The sequence below is a fragment of the Anguilla anguilla genome, chromosome 1, assembly GCF_013347855.1.
Source record: "Anguilla anguilla isolate fAngAng1 chromosome 1, fAngAng1.pri, whole genome shotgun sequence".
Taxonomy (NCBI): Eukaryota; Metazoa; Chordata; class Actinopteri; order Anguilliformes; family Anguillidae; genus Anguilla; species Anguilla anguilla.
In genome coordinates this window covers 39747504-39768190 of record NC_049201.1, presented here as the reverse complement: position 1 = coordinate 39768190, position 20687 = coordinate 39747504, and the positions used below count along the sequence as shown (strand labels likewise).

At 39.9% G+C, this 20687-nt stretch overlaps 1 protein-coding gene across 1 annotated transcript; it reads right to left on the bottom strand.

The window, feature by feature from the left end:
- Window positions 1-8162: 8162 nt before the first annotated feature.
- On the bottom strand, window positions 8163-18905 carry dact1 (dishevelled-binding antagonist of beta-catenin 1). Its single transcript, XM_035390541.1, has 4 exons — window positions 18205-18905; window positions 15576-15708; window positions 12398-12553; window positions 8163-10699 (listed from the first exon to the last, which is right to left on the bottom strand). Exons 1-4 carry the CDS (start codon window positions 18532-18534, stop codon window positions 8853-8855), a joined length of 2466 nt encoding a protein of 821 aa, XP_035246432.1. The 5' UTR covers window positions 18535-18905; the 3' UTR covers window positions 8163-8852.
- Between the last annotated feature and the right edge of the window lie 1782 nt (window positions 18906-20687).

Sequence of the window (20687 nt, the reverse complement as noted above, 5' to 3'; positions counted from 1 at the left end):
CATAGACAAATTTAATTTTTTTGCATGAATAAATATTTAATCTGACTTTTCTAAATCTAAAAAATAAATGACTTGTCTTGTCAGGCTGCGCCCAATATGGACATAAGAAACCATAAGTTACATGGTAGGTAAAATCCTCAGATAAATTGCTTTTTCAAAATGAACAAGAATATGTTTTATTTTATTTAGTTAAAATACCACATGTTTATGAATCGTAGTGTGTTCATCATTATGAGTAAGCTTTCAAGTGTGTGAAACATGAATCTTTTAGATATAAAAGGAGTGGGCTGGGACTTTGGGAGATCTGGCAACCTAAAACTGTAAATCTCAGGACAGAGTAGACCAGCATACCCTGACCTCTTTGTTCCAAATCATTGCAAAACCAACAGACTGGTATCTGACCCAGCTACAACCTCCCCTCAGATCCAAAGACAACTCTAAGCTTTCAAACAATAATGTTTGGGACAAAACCTTTTTTTTCTTCTTGATACTCCACAATTTTATATTCGTAATCAAACACTTCACATGTGTTTAAAGTGCACATTCTCTGCTCTAATTAAAGGGCATTTTTATTCAATCAATTAATTTATCAAATTTTATTTATATAGCGTATTTCACAGCAATTGTCACAATACGCTTCACAGACAACCTTGGCCTAGACCCCCACAGGAACAAGCCTATAGCAACAGTGGCAAGGAAAAACTCCCTGTGGCAGATGGGAAGAAACCTCGGAAGGAACCAGGCTCAAGGGGAAACTCATCCTCCTCTGGTCGGCTCAGGGTGTAGATTGGTGACCAACACATTAATTTTGGTTTCATTACGTAGAAACTACAGCACTTTTTATACATAGTCCCCCCATTTCAGGACACCGTAATGTTCAGGACAAATGGCTTCACAGGTGTTTCTGACAAATCAGGCATGTTCAGTTGCTTTTTTAAACCTTCCTTGGCTTCCTATAAGAGAGCTTTTAGTACCTAGTCTTGATTCTAGGCTTTTGATTGCCTGATTTAGTCTGTTATTGAGGTTTTTGTAAATATGAGGGTCAGAGTTGAGCCAATGAATGTCACAGAAGCCATTATGAGGCTGGGAAATAAGAAGAAAATTGTCAGAAACATATGCCAAACCTTAGGCTTACACTATTAACTGTTTTGAACATCATTAAGAAGAAATAAAGCACTGGTGAGCTCAGTAATCACAAAGGGCCTGGTAGGCTAAGGAAGACATTTATAGTTGATGACCGAATAATTCTCACAATAATGAAGAAAAACCCCAAAACACCTATCCGACAGAAACACTCTTCAGGAGGCAGGTGTGGATGCATCAGTGAGTACTGTCCACTGAATACTTCACAAACAGAACCAAAGAGGTTACACTGCAAGATGCAAACCTCTAGTTGGCTGCAAAAACAGGATGGCCGGTGTATAATTTGTTAAGAAGTACCTAAAAGAGCCAGTAGAGTTCTGGAAAAAGGTCTTGTGGACAGATGAGACCAAGATTAACTTGTATCAGAGAGATGGCAAGGGCATAAGTGTGAAGGTCAAAAGGAACTGCCCATCTTCGTTGATGATGTAACTGTTGATAGCAGCAGCAGAATATATTCTAAAGTTTACAGAAGCAAATTTTCTGCTTATGTTCAGCCAAATACTTCTAAAGTCATTGGATGGATCCGACAGCCAGACAATAATCCCAAACATACTGTTCTGCTGAAGCAACAAAAGAGGTTTTCAAAGCCTAAAAATTCTTGACTGGCCAAGTCATTCACCCACTCTGAATCCAATTGAACATGTGTTTCATATGCTGGAGAGAAAACATAAGGCCACTAGCCACCAAAACAAGCAGAAGCTGAAGATGGCTGCCGTACAGGCCTGGTAGAGCATCACCGGAGAAGATACTCAGCATCGGTGGGTCACAGACTTCATTGACAAACAGTCATTGCATGCAAATAATATGCAACAAAGTACCAAATATGACTACTTTCATTTGCATAACATTAATTTGTCTCAAACATTATGGTGCTCTAAAATGGGGGGAGGGGCTATGTATAAAAAGTGCTGTAATAAAAGCTGAGAATGTGCACTTTAAGCACATGTGATTGTTTGAGTACAGAGCCAAATCAAGAAAAAAATGTCTTTGTCCCAAACGTTATGGAACTCACTGTACATACACTCAGTGGCCATTTTATAAGGTACACCTGGTTTGTACTGGGTAGGACCCCCCTTTGCTTCCAGAAGAGTCTGAATTCTTCACAGCATGGATTCAACAAGGTAAGGCAAAGGTTCCTTCGGCATTTTGGACCATGCTGACTCGATAGCATCACATAGTTCCAGCAGATTTTTTGGCAACACCATGCTGAAAACTGAATCACTGTGATGTTCATGGAATGCTCAATAGATATTAAGGGGCCTCATGTGTGCCAAGAAAACATTCCCCACACCATTACACCACCCCCACTGTTGCACTGTTGACACAAGGTAGGATGAATCGATGGATTCATGCTGTTTATACCAAATTCAGCCCATACCGTCTGCATGTTCAAGATTCCTCAAGATTCCTCAGACCAGGCAACGTTTTTCCAATCTTCAGTCATCCAGTTTGTGTGATCACATGTCTGCTGTAGCTTCATCTTCTTATTCTCAGCTGACAGGAGTGGAACCCAGCATCATATTCTCCTGCTGTAGTCCAGCCCATGTGCTTGATAGCATTCAGATAGCTTGAAGGCTCTGTCCATTCTCCTCTGTCCTCTCTCATCACCTCCTAATTGTGTTTTTGCCCTCAGAATAGCCGCTCACTAGATCTTTTTTGTTTATGCACCAATCTCTATAAACTCTAGAGTAGTGGTCTCCAACCCTGGTCCTGGAGAGCTACAGGGTCTGCTGGTTTTCATAGTGACTCTGCACTTCATGAATCAATAAGAGCAGTTGATTACACAGTTAACTCAACTCACCTGGTGTCTTGGGTCTCAATTGGGTGCTGATTTTAAGGTGAAAACAAAAACCCAGCAGACCCTGTAGCTCTACAGGACCAGGGTTGGAGACCACTGCTCTAGAGACAGTAGTATGTGAAAATCCCAGGAGGCCAGCTGTTTCTGCAGTGTTGGCACCCCCACATCTAGCACCAATAGTCATACCGCGGTCAAAGTCATTTAGATCACGCTTGAATCACCCATACTCGAAAAACAGTATTGTGAACAACCTCTTCACCATGTCTGCACCACGTTCAGTTGCAGCTGCATGTTTCGCTGTTTGGAGCAGCCTATTTCTGTTATTGAGCTGGTGTACTTAATAAAGTGGCCATTGAGTATTTATGAATGAACAAACAGATGGACAGACGAATGAATGAATGAATGAATGAATTAATTAATTAATTAATTATTTTATTTTCATACCATACCATGAAATATCATACCATCTAAAATTCCCATCCCACATGGAATTACACTAATAACAATTACAGCAACATGTAAGACAGTCAGTTGTGTCTTCCAATGATAAATAATCAAAATATTATCTGTTGATCTTATTTAACAAACCCTTTCTCTGAGCATAATACAGAGGGCAATATAAAACAAAATTCAATTCATTTTAAATTTCATCTGATTTTATGCTGACAGAAATTACAAAGCCTATCCCATTCAATGCTAACGTAGCATCCAGTTTCCGGATGCAAGGACAATATTCCAGACCTGATCTGGGCACACATGGTTCTTCTTCTCATGGGCAGATTATTTCACATAATTTTCAGCACTGAACTCATTTTTAACAAACAATATGTTCTGAGTAATGGCTTATTCCATATCTCAGTAGCCCATTTTTCTTTAAACTGCAACAGAACAGCATCTTTAATCGTACTAGAATTAAGAACAGCATCTTTAATCATACTAGAATTAAGAACAGCATCTTTAATCATACTAGAATTAAGAACAGCATCTTTAATCATACTAGAATTAAGAACAGCATCTTTAATCATACTAGAATTAAGAACAGCATCTTTAATCGTACTAGAATTAAGAACAGCATCTTTAATCATACTAGAATTAAGAACAGCATCTTTAATCATATTAGAATTAAGAACAGCATCTTTAATCATACTAGAATTAACTTTTTCTTACAGGGTGTACATTTCTTCACACCCTGCTCTCTGAAATAAAGTTTGCATGTGCTTTGTCCAAGGGCCACTCATCTCTATGTCCCACACGAGTAGCTTCTTGCATGGTCTACTATCACTCATGTTCAGTAGTATATTCTACAATCTACTCATACATGCAGCAGAGCGTACTTCTCAAGGTTCTTACCCCACCTAACCTACAGTACAATGGCTAGGGTTGGGGCAAATTGGTTTGCTCCCAAAAATGATCTAATGGCTCTATGAATCTGTTCACATCCCTTGTATAACCCCAAACACCATCAGCATAGTCCAACACAGGCATGTCAGTGCTTGGTATGAGTGGAGAAACCCATATTTCCTATAACTTTTGTTTTGCCTATAACTACCAGAATGATCCATAGTACATTTTACAAAGTTGAGACATCCATCAAGACAGAAGCCATATTATAAAACTATCTTATATAATTACAATAACTTAATTCAAGTGTATAATTCAAGTGTTTGCCCCCAAAACTGAATTGAAACTTACTGATGGACTGTGATGAAATTCTAAAACACATTATGTCAGATTTCTTGTCATTGATAGTAACCACTTTTTACACCAATCACTTACAACAGAAAGCATGTAATGTTGGTTTTCCTCTGTCTCTGCCAATAGGACAATATTGGCTGCATACAGAAGGGCACTCATATTCTCTTCACCACACCTTACCCCACAGTATAGCTGTCTGACAAAAAATAACAAGGTCATTAATGTAAACTACAAACAGTGTTTGAGAGAGGATGTCACGCTACTTATAAAATGTCATTGGAAATAAATGCCATTGGTAATAAATTTATTTATCCTAACACAATCCTCTGGAGATCTATACAGTGACTGTATAGCATCACAAATGCTTGAGTTACTCCAATCCCAATTAGCTTATGTAACAAAGGATTTCTGTTTATAACACTAAAAGCTTTCAGGAAATGAATATAACAAGCAAATGTATGCTGACCCTCATTAATCTGTTTGCTAACACTTTGGAGTTCACATGTTGACCCCATGTCTGCACGGGTTTTCTCTGGTTAGTCCAGTTTCTTCTGACAGTTCAATAGCATGGTTAGGCTTATTGGAGACTGCAATTTTTTAAATGCCCATACGTATGAGTGTGTGAGTGAATGGTGTGTGCCCTACGATTGATTAGTGGCCTGACCTGTCCAGGGTGTATTCCTGCCTGTCGGGATACTCTCCAGCTCCCCATATATATATATACATTATATATATATATATATATATATATATGTGTGTGTGTGTGTGTGTGTGTGTGTGTGTAAGTGTCCGTGTCTGTGAGTCTGTGTATAAAAACATTACATTTTCTAAATAAGTCACATGTTCCATGTGGTCCAACTTTACATTCCATGGTGTCTAGCTATGGGCAGAGGAGTATCAGTTTACACTGCTAATAGAACAGAATGCCACAGATGTAGGGTACGCATCACATTGATGGCAGATCTACAAATACATTTACAGCTGAAAGAAATAGGAGACCATTTCAGTCTCACAAAAATACTCACAGTATACTCAGTAACTACAAACTATTCTCACAGTAACTACAAACCATAATGTACCATATCACAAAACACCCTCACAGAAATTTAATAAATTGCTATATATTTTAAATGTGAATTATGAAAAATACAACTATATACATATTTCAACAAATATTGTTGCTATATTGAAAATGGCATTCATTTCAACATTTGTCTATATATAATATGAAGTATTGCAATAGCGCAATATTATATTTTGGTATATTTTTAGCATATTCCATTTTCAAGAATTACATATGCATCATTCTATTAACGCAAGTCAGAAGGTCATGGTAGTAATGAAAGCAACAACAGGTCATGTGCACAATGGTATTTCCATAGGAGACACCATTGCTGCATTACAACCATAGAGCACATCTCATTTCCTCCTTGTAGCAATTCATAAAAGGTGGGTATTGCTCACATTCTAGGAATTCTGGGAAAGCACACCAGTACTTTGAGGTGTGGACCATTAATTATTGATTAATGTGGCATTATAATAGCAGTGCCGCAAGTTTGGAATGTAAAACCATAATTATTGGCATTTATAGTCTATAATTTTCAACTAGATTTTAGAATTGCATAAACAATTTGAATGACAGCCTAATATCCACATGGGTATTATTTTGGAGACAAGAGTGTCCTTAAATTGCTATGGCGCAAGACTTGACCTAACATAATTTACAGTTAAAATATATGGTATATTTACTCCACAGAACCTCACACAATTTGTTTAAAAAACTAGTTATTTCAGCTACTGCAACCACAACCTCACTTTTTAGTCAATCTCTTTGTCTGTAAACCAATGGCAAGTTACTACTTCTGATGACCAAGATCTCATGTAGGTAGGTGAGGGCATGCCTAGGCCGACAGATGGGGACAATGTGGAATGAAATGGTTAATTGTGCAAGAATAACTTATTTACAATTATAGAAACATTAAAATGCAACGTGTTGACATTTCTATAACAACATATTTCTTATGATGTCCATGTGTTCCTAAACCAAGCATAGAATGAAAACCAACAGAATTCATGTAGCAGTGGAAAATGCTGCATTCAACAGTTAGTCCCTATCAAGCTAAAAATATAAAAAATATAAATGTTTTTCATCTTTCAGAAAACATTACCAACTTGTTTTACACATATATGCAGATTTTTTCTTTGTTTATTAATTTTTTCATGTTATGTAATCTGATCATGGATGCTTTTCTATTTTTATTGAGTCCCATATGTCAGCAGAACCTTAGACTGGAATTGATTTCTTGGAGGAGAACCAGTAAATTCTCTATTGACAATAACAGCAGATGAGAGAATCCAGTAACATCATGGACATCTGCTGCGGAAAAGGTTTCTTTTGTATATGAACACGACATGAAAATGCTGTATGATTTACTTGAGATTACTGAGATTAATGACTAGCAGAATGCAATCAGTTAGGTACTTTATCATCTCAAATGATGAACCAGTGAGAACAGGACATTGTTTTTCTGATCTTGGTAACCTCCAATGGTCAGCTCCAAAGCATATCCCAAAATACATACAGAAAACTATTAACAAAAACTAAGACTACTTGAGGTGAACATATTGAGAATAATTTCACACATTTCCAATCCAAGGCTAAGCAAAGAACACATATCAAAGCACGAATGCACAACTCCGGTCCTGGAATCATGTATCTGGGGAATGAAGCGCCCTTACCATCAGTTGGGTTTTGTCTGATTAGAACTCACGGACGGCTATATTTTGTATTCCTCTAACATTAGACATAACCCAAATATCAGCTCCTTTATAGCTTATAATTCTGATAAACAAACCGATCCACTTTATCTTGATGGTCTTACCTGGCACAATGGCCAAAATAATGCATATTACCATGAATAGTTGCTGACTGATTTCAAAACTATATAGGATCAGTTTATCAGATCTGGCACGCTTGTTTCGTGGTTGCAAGTTACATTCCAAATTGCTATGAAATTAGCATTAGCGCACATATTTATTACATACATACGTGTGATTTTCAAATCAATTGTGAGTCATTCAGTATAAGAAGGCTTTTGGGCCACCCTAAATTTCATATATTAAATAATACTTTGGGTCATTTAGGCTGTTTGGGCGCAAGAATATTTAATTCTGCAAATGTGTGGAGGTGACACAATTGACATCACATATTGGACTTTGGAGTTTGTAGAATTCTCTTCAGGGCTCCATACCATGATAAAGGGGCTATAGAACAGCACAGTTATGACATGCCTTAGTCTTGACAAACAAGAATGAATTAGTGATGTAAGCAGCCTGTGATAAAGCATAATAAACTGAGAAATGACTGTCACTCAGGGAAGCAGATGCTAAAATAAATGAGGGAGGTCCATGAAATGTCAGGCTGTGAATAATTACATAAAATGTTTTCCATCTGCAGAAAAAAAACATTAATCTAATGTATAGTTTTCCTCTTGAACAATATACTCTAAGCACAGCAAAACAATTCTGAACTTTAAAGCAGACATTTATTAAAGCATAAAAAAGAAAGCACCAGTTTTAACAATATACAGAAATGTTATATACAACCAGATGCAATTTACAGCTATTTGGCATCAACATAAACAGGTAAAGCAGTTTCCCATGCATATATTATGTGCACATATATCAGAAGCACCATGTTATCAGCGCTTATCTTGAAGATGTTCTGAAACCTCTGCAGCCTTTGGATAGACTGAGTCAATCCAAAGCGCTTTCTTCCCCTTCACTTAAAGTAAAGATCTGCTTCATTCATCAGTCAAATTCCATCTCATTTTCCTTTCCATGACTAATCAAATATATTAAGCATTAAATATTTTAATACAAAAGTAAACCAAGTCAATGACATGTATTTACATAATATACCATATAGGCGCACTACTGCAAGTATGGAGTCAATAAATATTAAAAAATGGCTAAATACATTAAAATAATGGTGTCACACAGATAATGCTTTAGAAACAGTACCCAACATGTGATATCTGTCAGAAAGTGCAGGTATAGGGGGTTTTCTGAACACATATCCTACCAGTTGTACCACCCCCGTTCGTTTTCTTTTTAAAAGTCTCAGGGACAGATTTTAACCAGATGCTGAAACCAGACTAGGCACTTGTTGGGTGAAAAGCGGCCAATTCAATTGGCAGAATCATTATGGAGTTTCTTACACGGTTGTCATGAGTTTCAAAGACCCTGACCGGAAGCGAAGTATCTTCTTCTTGAGGTTGTGTGATGCCTTGATCTTCACAAAGGCCTTGGCCTGTGTTGAGCTCATTTCCTGGGGGAGGACGGGTCCAGCCTGCCCAAACTGGGGCCAGTTCACCCCCCCACTCTCTTCAGAGTCACTGGTCGTGGTGCTTTCCCCTACAAAGTCAGCCTCACTGAAGCTGGATTCACTGTCCCCAAAGCAGTTGGTGGTGTAATTGCTTTTCTCATCCTCACTTGTGTCTAGGATGGTAGAGTGGAACAGGGAGGCACACTCAGCAGAATACTCCGAGTCGCTGCCCACATAGGCATAAGGGCTGGTGTACTGACTGTTTGATGGAAGGTACATTGCAGACACATGCCCCAAAACAGCCTTTTTCTGTCTCCTCCGTGCTCTCCTCATGGCCTCCTCATATGGGACCTCAGTTATAGATTTCAGCCTCTGGTAGTCGCTCCTCTTGTACTTTGGTTTTGCGAGCACTGAATCACGTCCATGCGTGTGATGTCTTGAGGCAGCCATCTTGGCTGCTGGTGGAGGTGGGTGTTTGTCCACAACCCGCCCCTCTGGGATGGCTGCAGGGATTCTCTTTGCCCTGGAGGAGGTTTTCCTGCAGGCTCTGTGTGGGTTGTGCGCTTCCTCAGGGAAACGATGCTTCCTGAACCCGGCCCGTGGCTTCTCTCGCCCCGCCTCCAGAGCAGACTCAGCAGGAACCCGGGATTTCAGCGCGGTGCTCTTCACTTTCACAACCTTCACATTCTTGCTGCCTTTACGGAGCTTCACAGCCTGCTTCTGAGCCGGGACGAACTGGGCACTGACCATCGGCCCACATTCATCCTGACTATGGGAGGAGGAGCCTAAACTAACTAACTCAAGTGTAGGCCTGTCCTCCAGAGGAGGCGCACTGGCTTGGGGGGATTTTGGGCATTTCTTCGGACTTGGTGTTCTCTGCTGTGAAACTTTGGAGCCGTCCAGCTTTTCTAAGTAAGGATAGTTGTCTGCTGTGGAAGAGCCCACATGAGGGCTGCCAGGGTCCTGGTAATCCTTGGATGTAGCACTCGATGGAAAACCTTTACTGGCCGCAAACCCCTTCTGTTTTGGGAGGCTGTTTGTCTGAACATCTTTGTCATTTAAATGTTCACTCTGAACATAGTTTAAGATGTGGGTCTTCCCATTCTCTGAAGGTTCACCTTTGACTTCAGATGCCCACTGTTTCAAAGGAGACCCCACACCAGCATCACCGCTGTTCACTGCACCAGCTGCCAAACACACTGGCCAGTTTGTTTTGAGCTCAGGGGTCTTGCCTTGCGACTGGCCACTGGCTTGCCGCACACAGAGGCTGGCTTGTCTCAAAATGCTCTTGGAAGGGTCCGTGTTTATACTGGTCCTCGGCTTGTTGGTCCTCATAGGCTGAGCCCTCCTCTGAAGTAGCCCAAAGATGTAATTGTCCAATTTCTTGCTGGGTGTGCAGGAAGCTGGCCAGGTGGGGCTCTGGGATGCTACGGGAACCTCAGGCTTTACCAAGTCGCTCAAAGCCTCACCAGCCTTCGGTGGGACACCCTCATCTTTCAAGTGGCCTACAAGAGACTGAAAGAATATGGGGCTCTGGACAGCCACAGCGTGCAGCGGGCTGGGGTAGCGGTACACGTCACTCCCGTTCTTGGCGATTAGGTCACAGTGGTATTTGGACTGGCTGTCAGAGGGGCCATCGACAGAAGGAGAGTAGGGGGCGGAGAATGACCTCCTGACTGCCCCAGAATTTGACTCGTCGCACAGACCCTCGCACTCAACACAAACCAACAGGTCATCTGAAACAAAGAGGAATCTAGAGTTACAATTGTGGCATGTGTGCACAAATACTCCAGCACAACCCAACAAGAACAGAATAAATAAACAAGGGGGTGTGGCAGCAGCTGAAATCCAAGGTCCTGTAAGGAACACATGAGCACACTTGAAACACACACAGGGATGCACGCACACACACACACACACACACATTGGGGCGCATAACATAGCTGTAATATATTGAAGCTTGGAATACTACATTGTCAAACAGATGACTCCTGATTGCAGATGTTCTAATCCAATGTTTAATTTGAGATGCCTTCCATTGAAAAGGAGAAAATCACAATTCTAAAGTGTAAACAAATGGCAGGAGATTTTAATTTTCATGCTTTGAAAATTTTTAGCCAGCTCAGTCTTCTCACAGAATTGGTATGACAAATTTCTTCCTCTATAGCATCCAACTAGCCAACACTAAAACTGTAGCCAGAACCACAAAACCAACCATCAATGAGAAGCTTCTCTCTTGAACATCTAACAAGTAATGTTTGGAACTTGTTCTGTGAAGATTCAACAGGACACAGTGGTTTACCGAATTTTCAAAATGGAGCTTAGGTATCTCAGATCTCTGGGCGTAACTGCAAACTGCTTGTTTTGACTTGTTAATGACCCTTTTCTTATTTTCATATAATAGGTGTGTCCCTGATGGCCACTTTGCAAAGTCAGGAAGTGGTCTTTTCTGCCAGTGTAGTTGGCGTTCTGTTCTTCCCTCAGGCTATTTTTCTCTACACCAAACTTAATATTTTCAAAACAAGCCTTGTTAAGGGTCACAACACTGAAATGAATAATCTTTCATTCCATCAGCTATGTTGAGGTATAGCTTGGGAGGGGCAGGTTTGAGGAAGTACTGCAGTGAAATTCTCTGGACAGTTAAAGCCAATCAGGGATAGTAGAGAATAGGAAGGGTTGTCTTGAAGGAGAGCAAACAGAAGGGCTGTGGGTAAACTCCACTGGTGGACAGACCACACAGAAGCCTAAAACTGAGGAATTCTTCAATACACTGATATTCTTCATCTGATTCAGAGATGGAGCACATGATGACCAAGCTTGTTGCCAATTAAAATCAGAAAAAAAGAGAATGACAAGATTCATTCACATTGCGTGTGCACACAAAGCATATTCTAGGTAACTTCAGGACTCAGCTGAAGTGAGCGTTCATACTGTTGAATCGGTAGTCTTTTAAATATTCTAAGTGTCTATCAGGAAATGGCAAAGAATAAGGTCTTGCAGTTTGTTGTGAAAGGTCATCACCCTTCAAAGATGACAATACACTGCAGTAGCAGTCATGATGGATTCAGCTAATATCTTTTCCTCCAGTGAATAAACGGCCTCAACAAGCAATTTAAACATGTATGGATGTATTGATCAAAGTAAATATATTAAACAAGGTTAGCTGAGCAATGAGCCACAACTTGTTAAAAATCCTTGCCTCTTCTGCATACACAGAATTATAAGTCTTGATTAGGTGCGCTGGATTCTTGTTAAGACATCAACTCTAAATGACATGCTGCAGGGACACTAGGCACGGCAACCAAAGGGCAGGACACAGACTTCACAATATAATCATTAGGCAACCAAGGGTCTGTTCAAGATATATATATATATAAGGAAGAAACAAAACCCCACTGTGCACCACCACCCCCAAGAGCCCCAGCCACACTCACCTGAAGATCTGAGCCTGCCCTCAGAGACGCTGAGTGAGGCATCCAGAGGGCTGCAGAAGCAGGTGCTGGAACGGCAGCTGGACAAACACTCGCTGAAGACCGAGTTGGAGGAGTTTGAGAGGGATCCCGACGCCCCATCGCTCAGCTCATAAAAACCTGGGGGTGGGAAAACAACATTTTAGCACACAGGTTTTGCACCCTCTGGGGGACTGAGCAGAGCCGTCATTCCACAATTTATGGCAGGACAGACTGAGCCGTAAAAAAAGAAAACTCTCAAACAATTAAAAAAAAATTTGGTGCAGGTGGTAAGGATTTGAGACTTGGGTATTTGATAATGTGTCAATGTACCATAAAGCATGATGAGATGAGATGACTTCAAGATACTACCTATTGGATAAAGACAGGTTATGAACAGCTGATAACCAATGGGAGACAGGCGAGTAATGCTGAATAATCTGCGGTCTTTAGTGACTATGAAGTAAACCACAACACACATTGTCCACTGGGCAGGTGAAATAGTTACATCAGTTTTCCAAAATTACCGTAGGCATTAGGAAGGCATAAACTTAGGAGGCAGAAATATTAAGTACCCATGTAAAGAGCTCAGTCTGTACTGCAGTGTAGCATAGATATGAAGGTACCTATTGTCAATCACTGAGGTACGAATCTATAGTCATGCACATCAAAAACAAATACTACATATAGCAACACCCACCTAAATTTAAATAAACCAACTTGACTAAAAAATGCATTTTTATTGTTATCTCTACAGTGAACAAGGAAATAAATATTTTATTGACACCCTTTCAGGAGACAATGCTCTGAAGAACTGGATCTGTTTGAAGTGGAATTTATTTTCTCAGTGACAAAATAATTTTAGGTACAAAAAGGATTGAGGTGACATGGTCTGGTGAGGAGTATTGTTTTTAAAGGCTTCAAAAGTTATTTTGGACATCAAACAGGTGATCTGCAATTATTTGCATGATCTGTTGCATTTCAGCTGCAAAAAGAAGCATTCAGGTAGTAGGTGTACACATTAGGCAGATGGCAGCCAGTGATAAGTGAGACCCTTGTGCAGGTGGAAAGGCAGCTTTGGGCAATATTGCCTTCTCTCAGTGTACCTCATATTCAGGATGTCAGGAAGAATGTCAGTTTTATAGCCTGCTTCTTACGATATCTTTTTAGTATTCTTTGACTATATACCCCCAAACTGGCTTGCAAAGACCCTTTACTGTGACCTCACCATATGTCTCACAGCATAACATAAATTCTGTTTTGGTGAAAGGTAATGGGCTCAAACAGTTTAGCAATTCAGTAACAATATTACTACTTTCACATTAACACTGTTAAAATTGGTCACTGAGAACCTATTCAGACTGCCCACCAATACCAAAAAATTTCAACAAACGGCTGATTGGGACTTTTTCCCAGCAAGTAGTTACTCTGCCTTTCTGATCCAGTGGGAATAACATTTCAAATATATATGTAAATTTATAATTATTGTAATTAAAATGTTAATTGTTTCCACCATACATTATATTGTTTCTCATCTGATGAATTTGGTGTATTTGTTAATGTACTCATTCCTCTGAGACAGCTATGAGTAGACAGAAAGCATAAGATCCCTCAGCACTATTGGAGCCCCTGGTCTCAGTGTCATTTATCCTACAATATTGAATTGTTCTAGCACAGTGGATGTTGTTTGTCAAGTGTAAATAATTTTATTACCACATTTTATTTGACACAAATTTCAAGTTTTTAAAACAATGTCAACGAATGTCAAATATAAACTTCCAAAAATTCACCAGTTGACAAATTCTGCTATGGCTAAACAATTAAATATTGATACATTATAATGAAAACTACCATAATGCCAAATAAAACCCACAAAGTAAGGTGTCAATGATCACCTATACATGAATGAATATGTACATGTGTGTCATTAGCAATAAATAAATAACTAATGGAGATGATTTTGGTTGTGAGGAGGGATGACTGTTGATAGCTACTCAATTGGTTGCTTAATGAGGTATTGGCCTTGCCAGATTGCTTACGGATGCCTGGATGACTACAAAGACCCAGTGACTGAAAATACAGCATCCTGCCTTTGTGGTTTTCATACCAGTTTGTTAGCATAACTAAAAATCCTTCAAATCGTTCAGACTTTATGGTCACTTGCTGCCGCCTCTACACCTCTACCAAATGTGTTGCCAGTGTTTCCTGAAGCTCAGTGGAGCAAATGCATGCACTGACCACGTAGTGGCGAGTGAGGCACAGTGGGCCATGGCCACCTGGGAAACAGTATCCTGGCCCACCAATTTACCCTGGCCGACCCACCACACCCAACTGTGAATGCCTTACTAGGAAGTCCTGGCCCACCTAGTTCTATGCAGGCCCAACTACATTAATACTTCAGGCTATGTTTCTGGCATGCAGAATTGCACAGGCCATTATTTTGCACCATTCACACCATATTAATGGTGGTATGATGCATCGTATTATGACTAATACTATTACGACCAAAAAAAACTGCGGGAACCAAAAGATAGGGACCCCAACCACAACAAACTCAAGGGTAGAGTCCTGCCCATATGTTCCTGGACATCGGTGTGTGATGTTAATGGGGTTTCTATACAATAAATTCATATACACGTGGTATAACTATAAACACAAATGTATTGTACTCAAGAGAAACTATAAAAAGCATAATATAAAGATGTTGGAATTACCATATGAATGCTGGACAGGTTCTTACTACAGCCATAAAATATTGCTCTCTGGCAGGAGAATTAAACTCAGAAGGGTAAAATATTCTTTAATGTTCAAATACAGCTGTAGGGGCCATGGTCCTGATTGGCATTGTCCTTCCATTATTTAATAATGGATTATTGAATTATTATAATTATTATATATAAACATATAAATAAATATAATAATTTAATTATATTTAATTATTATTCCATTATTTTATATTATTGAATAACTGGAACCAGCGTAAAGGTTTATGACCAGGCTACTGATTGAGCAAACCCAGTCATCACGTCTTGCTAAATTGTAACCAATAACACAATGCCCTAGTCACCTGGATTCATACCCTGCATGTGGGAACTGGGCTAAAGACTGCTTATCTCTCAAGATTTTTGGGTTTCCTGGAGATCTGTTTGTGGTGCAGTCCCACCTGAACTGGGGCGGCTGTCAGTCTCCATGTGATCATGTGACACCTTCTCAGTGTCCAGTCGCAGGTCACTGATCTGTCTGTCCAGCTCCTGCAGCTGATTAATCAAACCGGCATCCCTTCGTCTCAGACAGTTCTGGAGGGGGAGGACGCAGCAGAGATTGTGGTTACTTAGCCAGCAGTAAAGAATTTAACACATTGCATAAGACAAATATAAACATTTAACAGCATGTATCCTTTAAGCAATTTTGGAAAGATCCTGTTGCATTCCTGCTAATTCAAGCATCTCATTTTGCAGGATACATACACAGAGAGGAAAACAAACCTATAGCAAAATCCAAGGAATTTCTGGCTACTTAGAGACACATAACCAATTCAGTCAGTTTAATAGCATGGACTGGAACTCCACAAGGCCAGCCAGCACTCTGTTTAGGCCATTGCTTAATGTTTCATTGTGTGCAGTAAATAAAACCCAGCTAAAGCTATAAATCTTAAGAATTCAACACTGATTGGATTAAAGGTCTAAATGAATTAAATCTTTGTCAAAAAAATCTGACCAGAATGTGTGGCCTTATAAGAACACGTGTACCCGTGCAGAAAATGAAACAACCACTGCAGGGAAAATAATTAATACAAAAATTTTAAAAACTTCCATCCTGTCAGAAAACATGCGGACAATGCGGCATGGGACACGTCTGACAACACCTCGATCGTGTGGCGCATTTCAATTCAAGTGGGGTGAAAGAAAGGAACAATGAAAACGTGGCCTTCAACGGCCGTAATAGCGACATCATAAATTACAATAGGATTTGCGAACGGCCCATCTGATTTTTCCTGTGCGCATTTTCGCTAATTCGCACACGAGACCAGAAATGCTACTTATTCAGCGCTATATTGAGCTGCGCTTCCTCTGCAGCTAACCGGCGGCCCATAAAAACGCCCTCTTGACAGGAGGCACTGGGTGATTAATGCGCCCTGGGCTCGGCGCACGCTATGGCTCCAGAGACCATTTTTTCCACAACGTACCATGATGAAAAGCAACAGTACGATTCTGAAATTGATTCTAAATATTTACACGAGGAGTTGATAGCGTGGGCTTGCAACCAACAGGGCCTTGTCTGCTTTTTCATCAGTTTATATTCTGAGGAGTTGTCAATAAATTAAATGTTTGCACTGTCCACCTTGTAAAACAATGAAGAATGATTTAGTGCGTTTCATGCTTTTGAGAACCCCACATACTCGGCTAGAAAAGTTAGCCTAAATAAATAAATAAACATAGCTGGTCAGTAATTTGGCTAAAAAATGTTTTCGTGGATCGATGTTGATATCATGTCAGGTATGTTTTAAAGATATCGGAAATAAACCAGGAACCCCAAATAAAGAATTAAGAAGATTTCACGCTAAATCAAATGTAATCATCTTCAAGTCACAAATTTCGTGATAGTAGGCTATTAAGAAACAAACGTAATGTCCCAAATAAGCTCCAAGTTCCGAACACTTTGTCTTATTTGCTCAGTTCAGTATGATTATTTATTTATTTATTTAAAACCATGCAAAAGGACCTCCCAATTAAAACTGGTGTATTTTGGCCACTTCATGGGGTCTAATCCCAAACAACCAGTCGGTAACTCCTCGGCTTCCTTTACCAACAGCAGGGGGTGTAGGATTTGCTTGTAAAAGTTAATTTAAATCACCCCAACCATTGTAACTCATCAGCAAGCCTTACAGAAGCAGCTGGACCCCCTCACAGCCCGGATTAGTCAATCAGGAATTTCCTTCAGCCTCCAGGAAGTTATATTTAAATAACCGTCATGCCTGTTAAATCCTTATCATTGCATTTCTTTGTCAGTTCTCCTGAGTTTACAAGCATTGTGTTTGTAGCGAACTATTGATTAGAACCACGTACCAAAATTACATACGAGACATCACAGGTCATTTTTGCTCTTGAAATATCTTTTACTTGCGGAAAATGTATGTTGATTTTATGTTCTGTAAGTCCTTTCAACTTGAATGTGCCAAAACCGTCATCAGAAAATGTGAATCGATTCACTGACTACCTGGAGGTCAAGGACATAGGAAGCCTCACACGTTTTTGAAATAAATTCATTAAATTTCCATGTTGGTTTGTAAATACTGTATGTGTGAGTAAGTCAGAAGGGTTTCGGCAACAAGGTTTTGGATGATGTTTACAGGATAGGCACGACTTTACCCGTATATTAATTAAATTATTCTGTTTGTTAGAAACGTTTCGGCTATGCTATCATGTGAATCCGTTAACCGAACGTAAACCAGTCGCCACTGCACAGCCTATCCTCTGCTCTGGTGGAAGATAACCGCAGTCAGTGTATTCGCTGCATGCTCTGTGCGTTAGTTATCACTTATACAAAAAAGGAGGCTATATAACACCGTCATCACAGTAATTAATAATTCACAATGAAAATATCTCAAGTCACCTGCAATTGTAAACGTTGTAACAATTGTTTCCTCAAAACACAACGTGGACACTTCGCTTGTCACGGACAAGAGAGGTTTTTACTCTGGTCCATTTAGCCTAATAAACAAACGTAAATACAAACGGACTAACTATTAAAATATTTAAGTGCAACACATCATGGAATAACGCAATACCTACCAACTGTTTTCTTAGCAATAAAATATTTTCTTCCAAGAGTTTTTCTTCGGAGCTTAAGTAGTTCTCCACTGCGCCACATACTTTTTCTCCCCCGGTTATCGTACAATTTTCCTGGTGACTTAGTATACTCCTGACCAACAATTCCTGTCTTTGTCTCAGGTATTCCAATTCTCCCAGTCCGGCAAGAGTCGCTTCCAGTCTCTCCCGGGTACGCAAGCGGTCCACCTCCCCTTCCATCCTTTCCCGGGAGCGCATATCGCTATCCCTCCTGTCCCGAACCAACAAGCACTCCTTGGAGTCCGGAATATCTGCAGCGCCTATTTGCTTCATAGTATCCACAGGACCAGATTAATTACACCATTGATTTTAACAGTAGTGAAACTGGCGTTTCAGACACCGAAAGCACCCTGCCTATGCTATAGAAAACCTGCATCAACTTCCAAGCAATACGATTTCGAATTGCAGTTACCTATAACTCAAATAATAAAAGATTGCCCGGTCGTGCTACAAACTATTTGAAAGCTGCACAGGTTGCCTTAAGCATATACGTTGTCAGTCCAATAATGTTGTAATTTCCGAAAGCGGCTGTAGCTTCTTAAGTTAAAATTTTATGTGCTATAGATGAGGGCTCTGTTTCCATCAGCGGCGTTCAGCCCTCTGAAAGCTCTGACTAATGTGGCTCTCACACCAAATCCTACATTAGGCTGTAGTGAGCAGATCCGCGTTACTTACGCGTCCTAGTGCCGGTCTATTCATTTCTTATGAGCTGTAACAACTCAAGACGTCATCCTTAAAGGATAAGCAGCGTAAAATAATGTAAAGTGAAGCGCTATATCACTTGAATTTTGTCTATCAATATCAGACACAATGTTAATTCAACATTTTTATTATAATAACGAAATAGTCTATTTGTGGTAGCCTAATTTATGTGCATAAATAGTCTATGTACATTAATATCCGTTTATATCCGAATAATTCAGTTTCCACAACTGCGTTCGTTGTGTAGGCCTAATTCTGGACACTAGGTCCAATTTGAGGTTGCATCTGCAAGGGGTTAATAAAACATTTGTTATTAGCAACTTAATATTTTGCAAACATTTAGCCTAAGCAAGGAGTGTTCCAAACTGCCGTACGGTGATCGTGGGGTGAGCGGAGGAGCGACAGCGCCCTCCCCTGAGATAAACAGCAACCGCAGGAGATAATTAAATGAACTTTACTCATGTAGAGAACGCAATACCGTAGGAGCTACTTTATGACATTTTACATTAATTTTGCTGTTCATATGACTTAATAGCTCTGGGTTTAATGTCGTTTGAGAGTAGCCTATAGGGCATGTTGATGCAAGGACTGAAACTCTTTTGTTTGGACAACGAAGGGCTAATATCCGCGCTCATCTTATTTTCACACACATAAACTCCACTATAGTTTAAACTTCTGTGATGGCGTTCCAAAATCTATGATTCACTTTAAAGCCACACACTAGCCTTCAGACGGAAGCATGTGTTGTAGAAGTTGGAGGACAGAACCCCAAAATACAGAGTTTATGGGTTGGGATCCCAAGGATGATGCAGTTCTGCTGCTGAACTCATCCCTATTCTATGAAAAAGAACAATTATCAAGATTCACATATATTTAATTCAATTTATTGGACGTATATTCAGCCAGGTAGGCTAGTCCCTTGAAATCTTTTTTTTCTCCCTGAGAGAGCTGGCCAAAATTGCAGCAGTTGAATACAATATATATAAAAGCTCAAAATTAAAACCAGACACAAATAACAAAATGGTACTAAGACAGTTACTATCACTACAAAACATAGTATCCTACAGTTTGGAAAAAATTACAATCTTCTACACAAGTATAATCCCATCCGTCCATTATCTATGCCTGCTTGCCCTGGGCAGGGTCACAGGGGGTGCTGGAGCCAGTCCTAGCATGCCCAGGGCGAGAGGCAGGAATACACCCTAGACAGGCCGCCAGTCTATCGCAGGGCACAGGCACACACACCATTCACACTGATGGGCAATTTAGAGTCTACCTGCATGTCTTTGGCCCAGGGGGGATTCAAACCCATGACCTTCTTGCTCCGCCCCACCAGTATAATAAGGAACAAATTTGAAGTCATCCAGACATCCAACAAATACATTTTTAAAAATTATTAATTTATTTGCCGATTATTCTATGCCAAGCAGCAAAATAGGAAAATACTGTTTTTGCAAAACCACTTAGTGGATTGTCAACAATAATTGCAAGTATTAACAGTGAAGAGACAACCAAGATATGAAAGTTTACTTTATAAACATCTTAGGGAAGTGGTCTAATAAAGTGAAAGTGTCATGCTCTAAAGTAGACTATACAAAATCAAAAACAAGCTGAAATATGCTGCTGTACCAATACATTCTGCTGTACTTTTGCTACATTTTCCTTCATGAATTGGCATCTGTGCTTGTCTACTTCCTCCATGTATGTGGAAACTGCAATTTGCA